Genomic DNA, 22,815 nt, shown 5'->3' with positions numbered 1-22,815 from the left:
ATAATTTCACAAAGAAGTTTGTTATACATACACTATTATATAAGGAAAGAAAACTGTGAATGATCACAATATAAGTAAGTGATCTGATGTGATATATAATGAGCTTTTTGGTCATAAAACCAACTGACATGTTTTAATTTTTTTAAACAAATTCAAAATACCCTTGCTGTTAATAATATAAATTAAATTAAAAAAAATTAAATTTAAGAAACAATATATGGCTCTAAGCTAATATATTTAGATAGTAACCAAAGGGTTAGAAATTCAGAACTAATTAAAAGGGCTATAATATTTAATGAGACTTAATATGTTTCGAAAACTTTTTTGTCTTTTTAATTAAACATGATTTGAAATGTTGTATCTTAAATTAAAATATATATTGTTGAAGTCAATGTTTAAAAAAAAAGAGTCATTCTAGATAAAATAGCTTACTTATTTTTTTGAAAATGTTATCTGTCATTGTTAGAGTTTCTAAGTAGTTCAGTATAGACGTAGCATAATAAAAATAAAATTTATTGTATTTAAAAATGTTATTTTCTATTTGTTTGTTTTAAGCAAATTGGGTGAAGTATTTGCAACTGAACATAATTTGAATTTTGACTAAACAAACAAAAACATTTTGGCAGATATTTTTCATAATTTAGGGAATTTTAAACTTGCTACTATTTAACTTTTGAAGAAATTTTGTACTATCTTTGAATTGGTTTGGTATGGAAGTTCAAAAAACTAGTAGATATAAATATTTTGTAAACAATCAAAAACAGTTTGGAAAAGACTGTAGTTTAAAAGAACAAAATTTAAACAAAGAAGTTAGTCAATTATACAAAAAAAGTACCAAGAAGGCTTATAGTTGTTAAGACTAGATAATAATTTCATACACCTGAAATTATTAACCATAATATTAAAAAAAATAGTGTTTAAATTCTAGAAGAAGTATTACTTTTTTCTTTTATGCGGTAACAAAAAAAGATTGTTGTCTTTTTGTCAGAGACGATATCACACAATAAGGGAGTTATTGGTCTTAACAAAGCTGTTAGTATCATACACGTTTCAAAATTAGTATATAAAATAAAGAAAAAAGTATTTGTACACAAAAAAAGATTAAAGTTTATTTTTAATATTTATGAATAGGCTCGTAGGTAATTTTTCATTCAATAGAACAAAGTTGTTAGAGTCATAAAGGTATCAAAATTAGTATATAAGATAAAGAAAAAATAGAGTATCAAATATATTTCACTAATTTTTTAAAGCTGTTTGCAAGTAATTTTATCACAAAAGGAGACCATATCAATTTCTTGCCGTCTATTTTGATCAATTTTTTTCCCCAATGCACACATCCCAATAGTAATCCCAAACAGCCATGAACTCTTCATACAAGATATTTTTGAGTAATTTCAGTCTTCGTTTATAAACCATAGTTCCAAAACATAGTTTTAAAATATCTAACTGTGTTAGCTACCTGTTCATTCCAGTTGCCCAGAACAGCTGTCTCGTTCAGTACATATGTATTCCAAGATTTGCATAAATTTAATAAAAACACAAGGTTAAAGTACAAGCGTTATAGGAGAATAAGGGGATTTTATTAGTGTGTCTGGGATTATTACAGTCTGGGAGCGGCTGCTCTACTAATCCGTCTGTCACTCTTTCCAGACATACACAGCTTGCTGTTGATCATATTGATATATTAGTCTGATATAAAAAATCATTATCCATTTCTAATTGTTAATATGTAAGGCAATGTTATTACTTTTGCGACAATTTTTTGAAAACTGATTTCTAAATTTTGTGGACATTTTTTAACGAGTTCGGCCAGCGAAAGACTTGTAAATTTATAAAACTTACCCACCTCTGAGTACAACAAATAAAGTATATTTATGTTTAAAATTATAAAAATTAATATTTCAATTAGTTTAAAAATTTTAGTTAAAGTTCATCTATTTGGCACAGGTAAGTTTTATTAAAATATATTTTACTTTTTGCTAATCCGGTTGGATTATAGTGGCAAAGGAGGGGTTAGATGATTGTTCAAAAACTTTTTTAAAAGCAGCTGAGAGTAGTTAAACCCATTTACTACTGGAGAATGAAAACTACACCTTAAGGATTTGTGTGCTTTCATAATCCTTGTCGAAAAACAAAAATATTGTTGGGTTCATAAAAAAATTCGATAATTGTATTGTTGTTTTTTAATAAAAACTGTCTTTTAATACATTTTAGCGTGCTTTTACCATTAAGCGTGCTTTTTAATAATTAATTAAAATTAAAGTTAAAAAGTGCTAAGTAAAATTTAACCACGTTATAGTTTATAAGTGATTGTATTTTATAATTTTTCTTAATTTTTAAACTTTACTAATTCGACCTTTTGAAACTTTTTTTTATCTGTTATAAACTATTTTTCGAGATAAGGCTTAAAGATAGATATAAACTTAATAAACGATAGTTTTAAAGTTTATGAGTTATTTTTTTTATCTTTTTTGTTGTTGTTGTTCTCTTTATAGTAAACTTTAATAAATAGATTTTGTAATTTTTAAAAGATTGTTATTTAAAACATATTTAATTGAACTTCCACTGTCAAAAAACCACTTAAAAGACGCTAAATAATTTTTAATTAAGTTCTAGCTGTAAACATAAGATAATTAAACTGCTAAGAATAGCTAATTTTTTCAATTAAAAAGTTCTAAATGTTAAAGCTCACAAGCTCATTACTCTAATATTCTCTAATCTAAACCTATACCCTTTAACAAAAATAATTTAAAAAGTTTATTAACTTTCAAGATTGTTTAAAGTAATTCTGTTTTCACTGAATGTTATAATATAAAATTCACATGTTGTAAAATTTTATAAAAAATGTTTGCTAATAAGTTTCTAAATTTTTTTCCAAAGAACCTTTTTAATATTTATAGCTTAATGTTGGTTATAATTTTACCTGGTTATATTTATTTATATTTAGTTTTACTTAGTTATTGTTTATAAAAGTAAAATCTACAACTAAACATTAATTTTCTCTGATGTCAAACCTTGTCAATACGCTTTAATTTATCTCAAATAACACCTCATTATTTTATTTAGTATGCTCTGTTTAAACTAAAGCAATTTTTTATGTAAAACAATTTTTATTATTAATTAATTTATTAAACGACAAAAAAAGCGCTAAATATTTGGTCCTAGGACCTTTCGGTTATCGAGTCGCACACCACATATACATTTTAAGGTCTTGTCAAAGACTGATAATTGCAAAAAGATAAGTAAAAACTAAGTTGTTTTATCTGTTATCAAAAATAGTAGTAAATTAATAAAACTCGTACTGTTTAATAAATAATTATTTTTAATATAATCTCAAAAACAAAAAAAAACAGAAGCGAGGTGAAATAATTCCTTTTTTGTTAAAAAACTTATTAGTTTAAGTAATACATACTAAAAACGAATTTCTTATACTCCATTAACTCATTGAAGAAATAAAAATCAAACATAACAATATACTGAGTAGTACTAAAACGACAAAGTTAGATAAAAATAGCTAAAAAGCGAACTTGAACTTTGAAAAACTAAATATGTATTATACAACCATCAATCCATATAAAACAACATTTTTTAGTTAGTGTTCCATAATATAATATAATAGTATAAGTGTATATTGTGAGGTTCTTTTTGAGCTTATAAAAGTTGTAACACATAGGGGCAGTAGCGCACATTTTTCTTAATAATTTCTTTTGAAATACTTTTAACTTGCAAACTTAAGTTTGTTTTAATTTAAAACCTTAATATTTTACCTATAAAATTCTATAGTTATTGAAATAAGCTTAATGTAAATTTAGTACTTAATGCAAACGAACTCTACTAATAAGTGATATATAATTTAGAACTCTGTCTAAGGATCGTTGTAGAAAAGTTTTAAACTAAGTAATAATTTTTCACGTACTTTAGTTACAAAATGGTTTTATGTAGTATTTTTTATGTCTTTTTTATTTATATATTGAAATTTTCTTTGAAAGCATTATAAAAAGTTTTACTTCTAAAGTGAATGCAAGTCAAGATTAAGAATTTGGTATTTTAATATTTATAGATTTTTTAACCTAATAGGTAACATAACTATATTTAACGTATGTTAACTTACATAAAAATAATTAAAAGGTTTATAAAACTCATTATACTTTTAAGTATGTGTATTAGTAGCTTTCTAATTTTATTTCAAAACTGGTTTATAAAACTTTCAAATGTATTCTAAAAAATTTTGGTTAAAAATCTAGCAGACGATCATGTTAAAACTAACTTTTATTAACATAAATTATCAGAAAATTAGCAAAATTTTTCGTAATCAAAAAAAAATTAGAAATGCTTTGTTGGGCTAATGTTATAACTGTTCTGTATACCACATAATGCAAATTCTAAGCAATAGTTAATAAACTAAAAGAATAGAAAATTATACTTTTCACCAAGTTCTGTCTTATGATATTTGGCTGTTAATTATTAAAAATAATCCCATAACGAGCTGGTTTTGAAGAAGTTATATATTTTTAGAGCACAAAACATGTAAAAAGTTTTTAAATAAAGATAATATATTTAAAAAACAAAAAAAAAACTTAATTACTGAAAACCAATTTACTTTTGGTGACCTTATTTTATTTTTCATGGCTTTTTCGCTTTAAAATAAATTTGATGCTTATAATGTACATTAAATACTAAACAATGTACACTATATTTTTTGAAGTAAAAATGTTGAGATTTTTGTTATTAAGGTTTGAGCAAAACTACTATAATCTGATAACAAATATTTATATTAAAACTGAAACTATTAGAACTTAACTATAAAGATTATTTTGCTTAAGAACTCTACATCGTCTGTCGGCAAACTGCGGTGCGCAAGCTACATTTTCTATGAAAATTGGTCCACAACTTATAAAAAGCTGCCGACCCCTGCTCTACATCTTAAATCAAAACTTAATACTTATCAAACACCAAAAATTAATGTAGCTATCGTTTGTTTAACTTGGCTAAAATTTAATTTATCAAAATTCAATCAAATGTCTATAATAAATAGTTTGAAGAAAAAAAATTCTTTTATATAACAAAAAACATTTGGTATGACTACTTAATAATAACAAACAAGGTTTTTTTTTTCAATTTATTAACAAAAACAAAACGACTTTACTAAAAGCCCAGCTTTAAAAATACAAAAACTTTTTTCTTTTAATTTTAATAAAAACTAATACTTGTTTTTAAATATGTAGAAGCAGCCCAGATAAAAGTACTTGAATATAAAATAATAGTATTTCAACTTAGAATCATACACAAAAGTATCTAAATTAATACACTCTTACATAACTTTACAACTAAAGTTTATATACAAAAGTCAGAAAAAAACACAAAGATATACAGTATTAAAAGAGTATATACAACTGTGAAATCTATAAAATTAATTTCCGTGAAAAATAAAGCAATTCAATATTTGACTAAACTGCTTTTAATAAAAATTAGTGAACAAACTTATCAATATAAAAAAATCAACAAAATTTGTTCAAATATCAAATTTAGTTCATAGCATCTTAGCATTTTCATATTTTTAACAAAAAGTTATATTCTTGCCTTAAACAAAAACTTGTAAAAACTTAAATGTGAAGTTATTATTGAAATTTAATTTTATAAACCGTAAAAACTAAAATATTCCCAATTATCTCAGTTGTAACTCAGTTATGAAGTCGCAATAATGATGTCACAATCAAATCCTCTCAAAACAATAGTTCGGTAAGAGGAAGAAAAATGTTCTAAAGCCGTTATAATTCAGTTCTCCTTAAAAAATAGTTCGTTAACGAGAAACATTTTATGACATCACAATTAATCCTCTCTCAACAATAGTTCAGTTATCAATGGAGGAAAGTCATCTCTAGGAATTTCTCCGTGGACACTCTTTGCTCGTGATGAACCTTTAAAGTTGTTGAGTATTAAAATAACTATTAATATCTGCTTACTTTATATATCATTAAAACATTTCTTACAAATTCTTAAAAATAATTGAGTTTAAATATACTTTTACTAATTGCTTACTTTCTTTTACTATACTATGTAATAGCTTCTGCAAATGAGAGTTTTTCTAATTTCGTTAAAATTTAAAGTAGTTGAGTTTGTATAAATTATTTATAAACCAGCAATAAATTATAATCGTATGAGTTATTGAGTTGTCACAGTTTATCTATCAAATATGAAAAATATACAAATAAATTTTTACGCACTTTTCTCAATTAAATTTATTTTCCAACTTCTGTCGTATTTTTTTTTAACAGTACAGTCTTTGTTTGAGGGTTTTTGAAATCGAACATCATTTTATTAATAGAAAGTATTTATTAAGTTTATAGTTTTGTGTTTATTTGTTTTTTGTATACTTTGTTATGAAAAATATCTAGGTCAACTTAGTAGCTGTTTTGTTTTTATAAAGCTTTATACAAACAACATCATTTAACCAGCTGGTTAAACAGACTACTTACTTCCGTAAGTCACAAATACTTGTCATAAGTTGTTTGTATACCAGCAGATGGTTGTTTTCCATAACAAATATTTAAAAAATGCTATAAAATCATAAGATTATATATTTGAAACACGCCTCTAACTAAAAGCTTGCTTTCTGAAGTTGCAAAGTTTTAAAATGTGACAGTGTATAATCAAACAAACCGCTGATTGAGAGTTTCCTGAGATCGTACAGCTTCATGATGAGTTGCGGATAAATAAGCGGGTGATCGGGCCTCCTCTTCCTGGAGTAAATTCTCAGAGCTTCAATCAACGGTTCCTGGTATTCTTGAACCAAGTGAGGTTCTTCCAAGTCTTTGTGATCAGCTATTATAAATTTATTACTCGTTTAATTTTATTAAAATTAAAAAAAAGTTGAAAAGAGCAGTTATTTACTTCGAATGCATATCTTTTGAGAATACTCAATGTAAGAAAATTTATTCAAACAAACAAAACCTGAAGCTATTTTCATGTTACTTATTTTGACTTCAAGTAACAAAGGGTTAAGGTTGTAATAGTTAAAAACCAGTAATAAATGAAACACAATCATCAAATTTCAAGTCTAATAAAATAAAAGTTCACCTGATGTTATAATACTTAAAGCGCTCAGCAATCCGATCTCCGTTTCATCGATCTGTATTTCCAGTAATTTCTTAGCGAAATCGTAAACCACGTTTGTGATCGGTCCGAACCCGCAGTTGTGCATCTGACACCTGTTCAGCGTTAACCCGTCGGATAACGTCATCGAGTCTTCTGCGACGTCATAACGTGAACACAAGCGCAACACCTGGTGGATGAAAAATTGTTTAAAAAATTGTATAAAACCTTGAATTAAAATAAAGTTAACTTTGGTGAATAAATTAAGCTACATGTGATACACACTAAATAACAACTTAACAGTAATTATAGACTAAACTATTTATATTTTTTATTGGATATTAGAAGCCTTTTTTTCTTAATTTCTTATTAGACCGCAAGTAAACTATAAAAACAAGAAAAAAAATAAGTTGGTAACTTTTTTTTATGTAAAATGAAACTTTTAAGTCTTAACTTTCAAAGTACATATATACGTAGATCAAAAATTTATCAAAGTTAGCATCAAAAGATCTTAAATAAGAATATAAATAGGAAGTTTACAAGTAAAAAACAAAAAATGGTTTTAGTTTACAGCTTTTAGTAAAAAATGTCATAAGACTATACCATAACAAGGCAATAAAAAAATATATTTCCTGTCACAGACCATAGACAATTGTTTCCAGTTATAAGCAATACTAAAAACCACAAATAATTTACAGTGAATACAACTTCAATTATTAAATTTAAGTTGTTTCAATTTACTTATCTACTTTTCAAACAGTTTTATAAAATTTTGTGAAAAGTTTTCTGACTTTATTGAATTTTTAATAATAAATTATTTTAAAAACTATTGTACTACTTAGTTTGTTTATTGTATAATTATGCCAAAAGCTTTTTATTTAAGTTAAAAAACCTATAAAAATTATACTAATAATAAAATATCGATTGACTCTAGTTGAACTTTTAGAAACAAAAAGTTTTACTTAATTTATTTAAATTCATCTGAATATAAATGATCTCTTGGGACTAAGTATAAAAATTACTGTCAATGTTAAAAGTTCATAGGAAATTTTTCAAAACGAAGTTAAGTTTAAATCAAATCAAGTCGTATTCGTGATATTTATATTTTTAAGTATTATAAAAAAATTCAAAAACAACTATAATCACGTTTTTTTTATATAATGATATTAATAAATTGTCCTGAATCTATTTACAGATTCACAAAAAGTAAACTAAAGTTTTAAAAATATTTTTATACCAAAAATTGATACCTACAAACAGAAAAAAAAACAGAGTAAACTTTAAAAAAGTTGTAACAAATCTGTTTTACATGTTTAAGTTGTAAAAACAAAAAAAAAAACATGTTTTATTTACATTTTCTAAACCTGATACACCAGAAAAAAAAACATGTTTATGTTTAGTGTCAACTAAAGTTAAATGAAAAGTTTAAAAGTTGAAATGATAATTTTCTTTGAAAGATAATATTAATCATATGACTGAATATAAAATTTAATACTCTGTTTTCTTTGAAACAAAGTTTAAACTTGTCTATTTACTTTTTGTTAAATCTTAGACTGTTAAAAATATATAGTGTATTTCTTAAAAAAAATAATTATACTTTAATTTTTGTAATAAAGTACAGTACTAAATAAAAATTGAAAATATTAACTTCAATCATTATATAGTATTATGTAGTAAGGTTATTAAGTTCAAAAGTGTAAAAGTTTTGTATTAAGTTAAAGTTACATTATGAAAACAAAAAAAAATAAATAACAAACAGGAAGTAAGTATAAAAAATATTTGTTTTTAAAGTGTATTAGTTTTTATATTTAAATTAAACAAATTGAAACTTCCACAGGAAGTTTGAAATGAGGTCAAAAGTAACTTTAATTGTTTTATTATTCAAATAATAAATATATAAGCTTTACGAATCACTTGTGAAAAAAACTGTCTTTTATATTAATAGTAAGTTAATTGAACAAAAAAGGAAAATGTTCACAAAAACTTTGATCGAAGGACCTTTGTGTACGAAAAGACCTCTTGGTCATCGACTCGTACACAAATTTTATTAAAGACTAATTTCATTTGTATCTAGATATATTTTGATTAACTTGAAAGTAACTATCATCATTTTAACATATCTAGAAATTCATAACTTAAAGTATCATTTAAAAAATAAAGCTCTATATTTAGTTTTAATAATATTAAGATATGTTTTAAGTTATTCTTAGTTAGTATATATTACCCAGTTAGAGTTATAAATAAATGATTGAAAGAAAAAAGGAAAACCATTAAGTTTTTCCTAAGACTTGTGACTTAACAAGGTGTACTAACCAGCCATCATTTCTAAAATGATTTCAAGTTTAAAAAAGGAAAATAAAAGTGTAATTTTTTTTAACTTTTAAAACTTATTTTTAATACTTACAATTTTTCAAGTGTTATAAGTGGGTATTTTAACTTTATAATTTGTAAAACTCAAAGATAATTTGTAAAACACTTAAACTGACTCACGTTTAAGATAATTGTTCAAAGTAAATTTCAGTTGATTTTAATTAAAATCGGATTTATCAACTTTTTGACACAAATAATGAAAAAGAATAGAAAGCTGTTGTTTATCCTTATACTTGAACAAGCTTTTTATAACTTGTAGCTATAGTATTTAATGATATTAAGTTGGTGCACAGTTGAATAAGTTGTTTTTAAATATTTTTTTAAATTAACTTAAATTTTGTCTGTCTGAAGTCGTAAACAATAAAACTTAAATATGATATGTGATATATATATAAATATGTTAAGTTATAGTTTGCACACAAATTATAAGCAGATTATTCGTATTTATATATCTATTTATATTCGCAAATTTGATGACATTATTCCAATATATTTTCTTTTGTTTCTGAAACCACAATAACAAATGTCTTTTGTCTACGGAAGATGACAAACTTTTTGAAAAGTTCAAGCAAAGTTCGTGACATTATGACGTCATAATACATTTTGAAGAGCTTCGAAATGTTTTCAATTTAAACGAAATTAACGAAACAAAATTGTCTGTAAAATTTTGATTGCTTTATATAGGTTAAAGTTTAAATGGTTTTCAATGCGCGAAAACTAAATAACACTAAAAACGATTTTAATACAGCTTTAATTAATCAAAAACTTTTGATAAACACGAATCTAAAACAAATTGTTTTTCTAAACTACTTCTTTAAATTGATTTATCCTGAGTGTAATTGTTCTGAGTATTGTAATTTATTTACAATTATGAATATAGTTTATTTAAAGCTTCCTCAGGCTAATTGGATTTAAAAATAGTAAACGAGTTATCATGATTATAAAAAATTGTCTTAATTCTTTACTAGCTCTGAAGCTTTTATAAATATCTAGTTACAACACGGAACATTATTTCCATTTATTTAAGAAATTGCTTTAATATTTGTAAAAAAATATTTACATCCATTGTTACGTCATAGTGAACGGTCAATCATTTCTATGACGTCACAATGAACTTTTGACCTCAATTACCGGAAACATTGAAGCCATTATGAGGTCGTTATTCAATAAAAAATTTCAAAGTTTTATTTGCAAAAAATCTTTTGGCTTACTTCTTTATTTCAATACAATTTTCCAGAACTTTTGGAGTTTTTATCGAAAAAAGCTTTTAGTTTAAAAGCTTATAGTTTAAAAAGGCTATAGTTTGTTTCAGTATAATAAAAACAACTTGTTTTAATTTTTCAGAATATAAACTTCAAAAAAGAGTTTCTTAATAGTATTTTTGTATATTCTAAGTCTGGTACTTTAATAGACAGAAACAATAAAATTTAAATTATGTTATGTAAAAAGTTAAATACTAGTGTAATTAAAATATTTTTATTATGTTTTAAGCTTATTGATATTCAAACAAACTAGTTTATAAACTCACTCAAGAATAATTATAAATAGACCTAATGTAAATTTTATAGTAAAATAATGCACTTACAGAAAATGCGTTAACTTAAATATTAGTTTGGCATATTGATGAATTTTATACTTGAAAACCGTTATATTGTACTCAACACAGTTAAACCCCGTATATTACAAAGGTCTAAACTAATATACTCTAATAAACATGTAATAATCTTTTCAACTTAATCTAAAAAAAAAGTATTAAGTAAAATAAAAATAAAAAAAACTTTATCTATACCTAATTTCTTATTGCAATAAATAAACATTAACTTTAAATGCTTCCTAAAAGTTTGAAAAACATTCACAACAAACTAAACTACTTCAATTAGATTTTTTCCTCATTTAGAGAAATCCTTGTTTTCATGAATGTAGTTCAATTACTGTATGTGTTTTTCTTGCTAATGATTAAAAAAGTTTAAAAACTTTTAGTTATAACAACATTTTGTTTCACTTAATTATTTGTAATACCCGCAAAAGCTTCTGTTTTTATATAGTAATCTACTGTTTAGTTTAAATTGTTTGTACGCTGTTTTAAGTTGTGGATTTAACATTTTAAATTGAACTCTGTTTGACCTTTGCGACTAAAAGTAAGCATGAAATTAGTTTGTTAAATTACAAGTTTAAGTTTACAATTGAATTCGTACTAGTTTATTTTGGCCATAAGCTTAAAAATCATTAAGTTCGATTGTTTTTTTAAGTAACTTCATTTGATACCAATGGTTGTTTCGATTGTAAAGTTACACAAATTGAAAATTAATTACTTTTTGGTCATTCTCGGTAAACAAACAATATTAAACATTTCAGACAACTTTCATACTTAATACGAAATAATAAAGATTCAAAATTATTTAACTTTGGTATAAAAACACTTGTTTAAAAACGAAAGTAAATCATAACGAACTTTTATTAGTTGATATTTAAAACTTAAAATTAAGTTGTTATCGCCAAGACTGTTTTCGCCCACAAGTTTGTTATTAAGTTTATCTGAGTTACCAGGCACAAAGGTATTTATTTGAAAAAAACGAATTCACAACTATCACATTTTTAGTTTGACTATTTTTTCTACTTAATATCATAATTGTTTTTACAGCAAAAAAAAACGTCAATGGATATGTTAATTGTATCCAAAGCAAATTTAAAATTTATTCACAAAACTTATTGATAAACTACTTAATATTTGCTTAAAAAATTGTTGATTACTTTAATTTATTATTTCAAACTTAGAACACAGCTTTTTAAGCCTACATAAATTTTGGTTTTAATACCAACAAAAATTTTATTTTTGTGCTCATCAAATTTTGTATATTTAGTTTTGAAATTACTACTAACAACTAACCAAAACATCCATCGAAGCGGATTTGATGAGTGTGATCTGATCGTGAATATTGAAATGTAGAAATCCCGGGATGCTTTTCGCAAACATGACGATCTTCTCAATGCAGAGAGTGGATCTCTGACTGAACATCTTCCACAGAGACACGTCCGTCGACATCTTCAACGGTTCTTCCTTGAGCTGGTGAAAAGAATTAAACTTTTATTTAGTATGGATGTTTTTAACTAGTATTAATTGAAAAAATTACAATTACATCATAGTGTGTTTTATTTTTGTTTATTAGAATTAAGCCACAACAACTATCAGTTTAAAATAAAACCTTGACAGCTCAAGCTTATCAGAAATTTGTAGAAAAAACTATTACAACGTCATACTGTCTTCAAAAGCATTCTAGCAGAATAAGTTTAGTAAACTAAAAATACTGTTTTAATTTTCTTATATTTTTACTTGTTTTATCCGAGCTGAGAGCATACCATTAAGAAAATACAAAATAAAGATTGAAACGTTGGTTACTAACAATTCTGAATCTTCTCAGCTCCTTCAAACTTGGACTGGTATTGATATGACTCGATGTGATGACGTCCACAAGCTGCTGAAGCTTATCAGGAAGGGGATCTTGCGGGAAGATCTCCAGTAGTTGCTGGGGGTTGAGCGAATCCATGTACTGCTTCTTCTCATCCATCCTCTTTTTCTCCTTTCCTCTCCTACGCTGACGGTGGTTCCTCACAGCTGTTGTGACGTCATAATTGAGTTACTTTTAGTTTTTCAAAACTAAGTTTTTGGTAAGTATTTGCAGAAAAATATTCAATGTGTTTTTTAAATCTGTTAAATGTTGCTAGTAAATATTTTATCGCAAAAATACTGCCAAGCTCATGAAGTTTAAAAACTCACATTCTTTCAACATGCCGACTTTAAGACATTTTTGGAGCCTGCAGAATTGGCACCTGCTTCTAGTTTCTTTCGTAATAGGGCAATCCCCTTTTCTGTGACAACTGTACTGAGCGTTTTTCTGTATTGAGCGACGAAAGAAGCCCTGATATAACGTTTTATTGAAAACTTAAAAAAATATTTATAAATCGTTGAAAATCTAAAAATATTCGACCTTATATTCAACAAATGAAGTTTTCATGTAATTTTTACGACTAATAGTCTTAATGGTACCCTTTTTTTTAATCAGTGTATTGTACTATTAAATCATTATTTAAAAGCATTTATTTACTAGTGAGAAACAAAAATTTTGTTTTATGAGAATACTTGTTTAAAATTAAAAGATATAAAATGTTTGTTTATCAAACTAAAAATCTGGATGGAAATTTGGGTTTGTATGCTAAAATATTTTGTTTATTTAAAAAAGAGTATGTACAAGGTTGAAGAAGGAAATATGTGTCAAAAATTTAGCTTAAGTTGTAGAAAACCCCTAAATAACATACGAGTTTCTCAACTTACTAGTAGTTTCTAAATTTAGCTTTAAACGCTTGTTTAAAATGTTGACTATAATAAAAAATAAAATATTATTTACTAAACTGTGTTAATAAGTATCTTATGAAAAAAGTATAACACTCAGAAAACCGTTCTTGATTTTTTTTAGATCGAATCTTTAAGTTTTAACTGGCTTATAAAACCCCTTGAGAAAACTTAATTTTTTTTTAATAATACTGGAATAGCTCCAAGAAGTACTTGCCAAAGATATGTTTTATAATTTTTTAGGAAAATACATTCAGTTTAATCAAGTACAGATGCAACAAAATACAATAGTCTGCAATACTCGTCAGTATTTTTAAAAATTTTAGGTAATAAACAAAAAAACAAATTTATTTTTATGTTTAATACTGATTAACAAATAACCTTAAATTTACTTTATAAACATAAATATCAAGTAAATAAACTTATTAAATTCAAAAACATTTTTAATTTAATTTACGTAATAAATAATTAACAGCTTGTGGTATTTACTTAAATATTGCTTTTTAATCTTGCAGTATTGTTTTTTTTTATTTACAAAACCTTGAACAAGTCACGTATAATAATAATTAAACATAAATTATATATCTTTCAAAAATCTTTTTATGTACCGAAATATAAACTTGAAATTGTCAAGTAACAATATATTAATTTTGATGTATCGAAAAACTTTTAAGTTTTGTAAAACATTTAATTGCTTGATATTTTTATTTGCTCTGAAATTGCTTTGTAGTAAGTTAAATATTTGTTTAGTGAAAGTACAATAGAATTATTTGCGTAAAAAAATGCGCCAAGAAATTTATTTTTTGTTGTTGAGTTAATATTTAATTTTTTACGCCTTTTAAATTTTGTTTCACGTAAATTTGTGAAACGTTTTTAATCTTTCCATAAGACTTGGATGTAAAAAATAAGTACTTATTGTCATAAATTATGACTTTAGTTACGATATTTAAATAAAACCATTTTTAATTTAGTAACAAATAAAAAAATTATAGAGTTTGTTTAATTTTAAAATGTAAAATTAAGTATAATAAAACATCGAAACTTTTTTTATTACTTATCACTGAACTGTTTGCTATTTACTTCAGTTTATTTATATTTTCTTACCTAAAAAAGTAACAGAGTACAAATTAATATTTTACTTGTTATTAATAATGTTAGCCGAATAAAATAAACCAAAGAGGTGCAATTTAGTAATTTTGTTTGAGATTCTAAACAATTTTAGAGAAAACCTAAACTCACATTAACAAATTGACGCTACTGGTATGACTTAAAACTTTTAAACATTTATTTACATAAACACCAATTTAGCTCAATAAATTATAAAAGTATCACCATAAATAGCCAGTAAATTACAGCAGTAATCTCTAAACCCGGCTAAATTGTCTGAGATAACATCAGCAAACAAACTAATAAAACTCTATATGTGTGGCGCGATTATAAGTAATAACATTAAAAATAAACATTATATGACTTTTTGGCCCTGGTATAACGCGCCGTTTAACTAATAAACAAAATTGGCGAAGTTGCTAATTTTCAGAAAAACAAATTGCTTCTGTTTGTTTTTCTATGTGAAAATTTCTGCATTTAATTTTATTTTTGATAATTGTGTTTGTTTTTGAGTAATATTTAATGTTGGTTTACAATTTATCGGGTCACGTAACTAAATTAAATATTAATGTTAGTTTTGAAAAAAATCTGTATTTTAGCAATTTCTTTTAAAATTTAAAAGTTTAAAAATATGAATATAAAGTTATAATTTTCAAAATGAGTTTAAAATATAAACCTTTTATGAATACAAATTTGCTTTGTCGTAAAAACGCTAAATTTTGTTAGCAATGTTCAAAAGTTTATTAAACTTTTATATAATACGATTATTTGTTATCTTATTTTGCGAAGCCCGTAATTTTCATTCAATTTAGATTGTACTATAAAACAAGATTGAAAAATTGATAAATTTTATTAAATTATTTGTAGGCGTAACTTTATTATTGGTAATAAGCTTGGTATTTTTGTCACTTAAATGAAAAATTGATCTTGTTAGCATTTGAAAACTTTATATAAAAACAATTTTAGATGTTTAGAAAATTAAGCACGAGTTTACTCTTGACCTACATAAAACTAAGTTCACAAACTGAAAAAAAATTGTTTAAAATTATTAGTATTTTACAATAAAAACGCTTCAAAATAAGTTTCATAAAATTATCTAGCAAAAATTAGGAAAGTCATTGTAAATGATTTAAATTAAAAAAAAAATCTAGATATACTTAAGATTGCAAACTAATGTTATGTAATGGTCTAAATATAAGTGGTTATTTTCTTTTAAACTGCAGTTATTATTGTTACTTATATGAGTCACATTTTAAATTGCTATAAAAAGTACAAAATTTCAATGTCGTTTTTTATAATTTATAATAACCTGTAGTTCACAAAGTTTTTATTTTTGTTTAGAAAACTAGACTGTTTAAAATAAATTTGTAAATTACTCAGTAATTTTATGCTAAGTTTTATAATTTTGAGCAGAGCTTATTTTTATCTAACAATGATTGTAATTTTGTGGTATTTAATAGTATTGTCCTGGACATGACGTTAAACTGTTCTGGTGTTTGACTCGATAACCGAAAGGTTTTTTCGTGCACAAGGTCCTAGGACCAACCATTTTGAGCGTTTTATATCGTTCAATCAACAGCATTTTATGTTAACTAAATATTTTAATAGTTCTAATGAAAGTTTAAGTTAAGTAATTTCTGTTTAAAATGGTCACACAGCATTTAGTAACAAAAAGTGTGTTACGTATTAACAACTACCTGACATAAAATTTTCAATTACCAACTGTTTAAATGAAGTTTAACCTAAGAAAATTTTTAAATTTAAAAACTTACAAATATCAATTTTCAAGCTTGACAATCATAGTTATTAGTTTATATAACGTAGTTATTATTTATTTATACTAACTAAACGACATTAGCTAAATTAAAGTAATTTAAATAATAAAATAATATAAAAAAATATATTTATAAGTATGATAAAAACAATTTACCTTACAACCCTCGCAACTAGAAACCCCGTAATGATACCCTGAAGATTTATCGCCGCACACGAAGCAAGGTTTGTACTGCCTCTGTGACGTCATAACTGAGGTAGCTTGTGACGTCACACTTGGTTGCTGGGGGCTCTCCGGGGTGTGCGGCGACGTGACTTGTTGCTGGGGAGATGTTACATTCGGTTGTTGGGGAGAAGAAGCTATTGATGGGGTTGATGGGGACCCTGAAGAATCTGCTGAGAAAGTTTTTAGAATTTTTTTTTGTTTTTGAATTTTTGGTTTTTACTTGCAAAGTTTATTTTTTTTGATTAAATCAATATTTAAGATATATATCATAAGTAATTATTTTTCTTATATAATTATTTTTTGGTGTTGTAGTTACCATAAATGTTTATAAAAATTAGTATAAACTATGTTAATAAATAAACTAAATTTGAATTATAACATTTTAAGAAACTAAGTGCAGCAATAAAATAATATTTATTTAAACCTGGATTGCTGTAAGTATAATTTTGATATATCTTTTAAAAATAAATAAATAATCAAACCTGGATTATTGTTGTAAGTGTAATGTGGATCATACTTGTGATCTGAAACTGGTTCAAAAGAACTTGTTGGCTGGAAAGATGCTGTAAAAAAATCAAATAATTAAATTAAATTATTTTAACATGTACAAAAAGTGAAACTTAAAAAATATCTTATTCTGTTATGTATTTAAAGATAACAAAACTATAAATCTGTTGCTGTGATATAAAAGTGTAATTATAAGTAATTAGATTCAAGTATAAATATTTATTAGTATTGTTAAAAATCTAAGTGCTGTTTGATTTTATTTTTGTACCTACGATGTAAATATGTATAAAAATACATTATAGGTTTGTATTCTATTTATAAATAAAGAAAGAATCGAACGATTTAAACAGTTGTTTTTTAAACACAGCAGCTGCCTGAGTTGCTGAAACTGGTAATTTTATACTTTTGCTGAAATACACAATACTTATGTGAAGAGAGAAACGTCCTTTACAATCGAAAAACTATTGGCTGCTTCAACTATACGACAAAGGTTTGCTGAAATGCATTTAGTTGAAAACGGTATTTATTAAATAAACAGTTAAAGTTTAATAAGTGTTAACTTTCAGATATAATTTTCTTTGATGAAATCATATTCCATTTCTCTTCATTATTTACTAAGAAAAGTTTAACTATCGACAAAAACTTTTAGTTGTTTTTTTTTTGATTTGCTTGTTAATTTGTTTCTTAATTTTTTTTTAAAGTAACCGTGGAAAAGAGCTTTTTTAAAACAGTTGAGTCTACATAAGTTAACCTGTCCATAATTAGTAAAGTAATAAACTATAAGTTTTACAAAAATTTAAAGCAAGTTAATTGGATTTTCAACTTCTTCTTTTTTTACCTGATGCTTTTAAATACATTAAACAATATTTTCATTAAACAAACAGTTTGATCTCGCAAATTTTTAACAAAACTAAATAAATAAACTTTTTGTTAGATAATGTTGAATAATCTGTCATATTAAATAAAATAAAACTATAAAACAAACAAAAATGAATAAAACTTTTGATAAAAAAATGTTTTATATAACCTGGCATGGCAACAAGTCCGTGAGAAATAAAATTTAATTCAAAACTGTTCGAGATAAAGACAAAAGGAAAAAACAAGAGGAATTTTTTTTCGAGGGTCCATCATCAATCTTACTGCCCCCTGAAAATTTTCACCCCAACATGCTGTTACGCCCCATTTCACGTGAAAAGATGACCCCTTGAACCCCTCAAAAAGATGACTTATTATATCGGATGTGTATTTTTATTTTTAGAATGTTTCCCATGGTTTGAGTTTATATTTTGAATCAAATTTTTTTCAACTTTTTTTAAATAATATAATTTTGATGATTTATCATTCTTGGGAGTTCAAACGTGTTTAATTATTTTATCTTTATAGAAAAATTACTTTAACATTTTTGTACCTTGTTCATTTGTAATCATTAGAAAGTTTCTGAACGGTAATTAACTTATCAGTTCAAATCGAAAAGGAACGTTTAGATAATTTTTGTAATTAATGAAACACTAACTACCTTTATAAGACCAGGAAAAAAACTTATCTTTCAAACAATAACCATAAGCTAGCTACAACTTTAATTGTACCAATAGTTATTTTTTATATGTATAGTAATTATTAGTTTCAAGTTTACTTAAAATTAAAACTGAAACTATATTTGTTTAAGTTCACAAAAAGTTATAGAATTTATCTATAAAATTCTTAATTATAATAAAAAGTCTGTTTTCTGTTGAACTTGTGACACTTAAGTAATTAACAAAAAAATTGAATAAAACTTGAGTTAGTCATTTCATACTTGATGGACATCAAAGGCTTAAGCTAAAGTACTTAAGTTCAAATACATGTTACTTAAACACTAGAAACTTTCAACAACAAAGATTAAACGAATAAATACTTTTGTATACACGTTGAATGGACTTTCTGTTATTCTAATTGTTATTAGCTATATAAAACATTGAGAATCAACTTTAAAGTTTGAACTTTACTTAGTTTGTTAATTGAAACTTATAAATCAAAATTATATAATTAATAGGTTTGAAACAAATTTTTGGAACAGTTTTAACTTTGTTAATTCGTACAAAAAGCTATTTGTAACCATCATACTTTTTGAAAAGCTCATTAAGCAATCTCTAATTATGAAAAAGTTACTTTCAGTTTACTCATAAATGCGTATTACAGGTAATCCGATTATCATTAATCTTCCGAAAACTTTAAACTTTGTTGATTTGTTTTTAAAAATAGTTTTTTTATTCGAGAACTTCTTTTTAGCTGTTAGTTATAGCTCTGCATATTTTTAAAAAACTTTTTTCAAATGTAATTTTACTAAACTAACTTGTAATAATAAATCCTATTTGTCAATATATGTTTTAAGATCAACTAATGTTTTAGTCAACAACTTTAAAAAAAGTTTTTATTATATTTTCGGACTTGTTTCTAAAGAACACATTCTCAAAAGGTAACATAAACTAATTTGATGCTTAAACAATTCTCGCAAACTATACCAATCTAAAATTAGATTTTTTTGTCTTATAAAAGCCTAAAGCGCTTATCAGGAAAAAGTTGAATGCTAATAAGTATTACTCGAGTCAAAATAACTTTTTCATCTTTTGAAGTCAGTATTTATAACAATTCTTTGTATCGATTAAAAAAATTCTTCATGTAACAGCTAAAAGTGCAGTCTATTTTTATTTTTACATTAATAACTAAAAGGACTAAGTCTGACTTAATTTTATTAGTACACAAGTAAAAAGTTGTTTTCAATACTTAAAACTTACCCGTAAAATTGGTAAAATTAAATAGATTCTACATCTATTATTTTTCTTAATAAATCATCTTTTAATTTTCATAACACACTAACTGTTTTAAACATAGATAGTATTAATAAAAGTACTAATATCAATATAAACTCTTCTAAATAATAACGATAATAGTTTAACTACTTTTAAAAATTGATCTTACAAAACGAAAATGGTTGTATAAGTGGTTTCGACTTTTTTTTGATAAAGATATTAACTTAGCTACTTTAAGTTAAATAATAACTTACAGTGCGGGCGTTTTAATTAACAAAGTAAATAACAAATAGTAGCTTACAACGCGATCAATGGTGATTTAATAAATAACTTAAAATAAATAATCAAATATAATGTGGACAAATAAACTTTTCTATAAATTAAAAGTAAATAACAGGTAAATTAATCGGATTTAAGTTAGTTTTAAATAATTTTTAACTAACATTGTGGACAACGGTTATATATATGTTACTATATTATGATTTTATATTATATTATAATATCATTAATCCATTTTACCATTTTAATCAAATGGTTATTTCAACTTACAATGCGGGTAATGGTGATTGTGTTGCTGGTGGTGGAATTGCGCCATTATGTCATGCCAGTTCCTGTGATCAACCAATTGCTGGTTGCCATACACCAGTTCGTTACCGTACACCAAATAGTGGTTGCTAGGTTGGTGCTGGGGTGGTGATGTTATTGGTTCTTCCTTCACCAATTGGTTGTTTTGGTTTCCACCCTGGTACATCTGTTAAATGGTTGTTTTAATTTTGTTTTTATATAAAGTATAATGCACATATTCATATAAAAAGCGACTACTAGAACAAACTGGAAATTAATAAAATTGCAACAATTACTAAGTATAGCAATATTGTTTGGAAGGTTCTACAATTTTCTGCGTTTTAAACTGTAATTTATCGTCATTAATAGCTGAAATACAATTGTTTTTTTATTGAACATTGCATTACTGTTTGTTTTATAAACATTTTGTTTTATAAAACTTGTTTAACCAATTTGCTATCAAATAAGAGTACAAAAAAAACTCTTACTTATCTTACTCTTAGTCTTATTGCAATAACAAAACTTGATTTAAAAAACCGTTTAAAACTATTAAATCAATTTTACGTGAAAATTGCAAAAGTTGAATTGATTAATTGCATAGCAATTAAATTATAAACTTCTAATTATCACTGTTTCATTGTTTCATGTGGATAATTTCATGCAAGTAGACTCTAAATTCAATTTTAAAAATTTATGCAAAACAAATCAATTAATTTAATTCAATGATGATTTGAAAAATTTTAGGTTTAGAAAATGATCATTAATAAAAAATACTTTCCGAATTTTACAGATAACCACTAAAATAGTTTGAAAAAGTTCTTACAAATACAAGTAATGCATTACTTGTAAAAAAAAATCGTTTATAAAGCTGATTGTTTTTTAATGAGCTAGTTTTTTTTCTAATTGATTAAAATTTAATTAGTTCAATGGCTAATGATCATGTTTATTAAAATGCTACTTTTTAAATAAAAACAATTACGATTTTAGACAATCGTTTTTACAATGATTTTATTAAAAAGTACTAATAATTAGCAATTACCTGAAGTATCAAAAAAATAAGGTTACTAAAACTATTGTTAAACTAATGATTTTAGTATATTTTCAATCTAAAAAACTTAACTAAAAGAAAAATTTAGCTTTCCAGTAAAGTTTGATAACTTAGTTGAATGGTTTTAACATGCATGCTTTAAAAAAGTTATGATTAATACTTAATAAATTAATTTAGATTTGAAGTTTTGAAATAAGTTTAAATTTTAGTAAACAATAACTTTTTTAGTAAAAAAAATGTCAAATTTCATTAGAAGTAATTTAAAAATAATCAATTGACCGGTTGAGCATTTAAATAAAAACAAATAAATCAAACCTTTTCACCGGTAAACTGATATTGCAGGGTATTATTAACCTGGTCTGCCTGAAGACTCATAATAAATCTTCTTTGAAATATTTTTTTGAGAAAACTCACAACCTTCTAGTAGCTCAAGCGAGAATGATTGAGCGTTTAAATTCAAATTTGTCGTGAAAAGTTGCTGCGTTCTTATTGGTTCACCCGCTCTCTCGTTTAATTTTTTCCCAATTCTCTCGTTTTCAAAGTTCATGAACTTTTAAACTCTTCAACTCGTTTTTTTTCACGCCGAAATTCAACGCCGCTCGTTTTGTTTATTTTTGTCGAATTTTTTGAACTCTGAACGAACTTATGCTCGTTATCAGCTTTTGAATTGATCATTTTTTTTGTTTACTAATATTTCTCGCTCGTTACTGAAATGTTTTAATTATTCACAGCACCTGTTCAATGTTTGCTTAATGTTTTTAACTTGTAAGAAATTGTTGTTACTTATTTTAAAACTTACTAATATTATAACTTTTTGGTAAATTTGCTATTTTTATCGTGCTAAGAACTGTTTTATTGTCTTGTTGTTTATTGAAAGTTGATTATAGTTATTAATCATTTAGTTCTAATTTACTTTTGGTTTTATTTTTTTAAACTTGTAGGGTAGAGTTTTATAGTTAATTTAAAAAATATTTTTTATTAAAATGTCTAT

The 22,815-nt window shown here is 24.8% G+C and overlaps 1 protein-coding gene across 1 annotated transcript; it reads right to left on the bottom strand.

The window, feature by feature from the left end:
- Positions 1-5,805: 5,805 nt before the first annotated feature.
- On the bottom strand, positions 5,806-22,280 carry LOC145844575 (retinoic acid receptor alpha-A-like). The gene is made up of 10 exons (XM_082951973.1): positions 22,140-22,280; positions 20,762-20,963; positions 17,399-17,479; positions 16,848-17,086; positions 13,238-13,379; positions 12,864-13,075; positions 12,350-12,526; positions 7,078-7,282; positions 6,661-6,822; positions 5,806-5,918 (listed from the first exon to the last, which is right to left on the bottom strand). The coding sequence occupies exons 1-10, from the start codon at positions 22,197-22,199 to the stop codon at positions 5,830-5,832; spliced, it is 1,569 nt and encodes a 522-aa protein (XP_082808099.1). The 5' UTR covers positions 22,200-22,280; the 3' UTR covers positions 5,806-5,829.
- Positions 22,281-22,815: the final 535 nt, after the last annotated feature.

The sequence above is a fragment of the Thalia democratica genome, chromosome 9 (genome assembly GCF_965202585.1).
Source record: "Thalia democratica chromosome 9, ktThaDemo2.hap1.1, whole genome shotgun sequence".
NCBI lineage: Eukaryota > Metazoa > Chordata > Thaliacea > Salpida > Salpidae > Thalia > Thalia democratica.
This window is presented reverse-complemented; position numbering and strand designations above follow the sequence as displayed.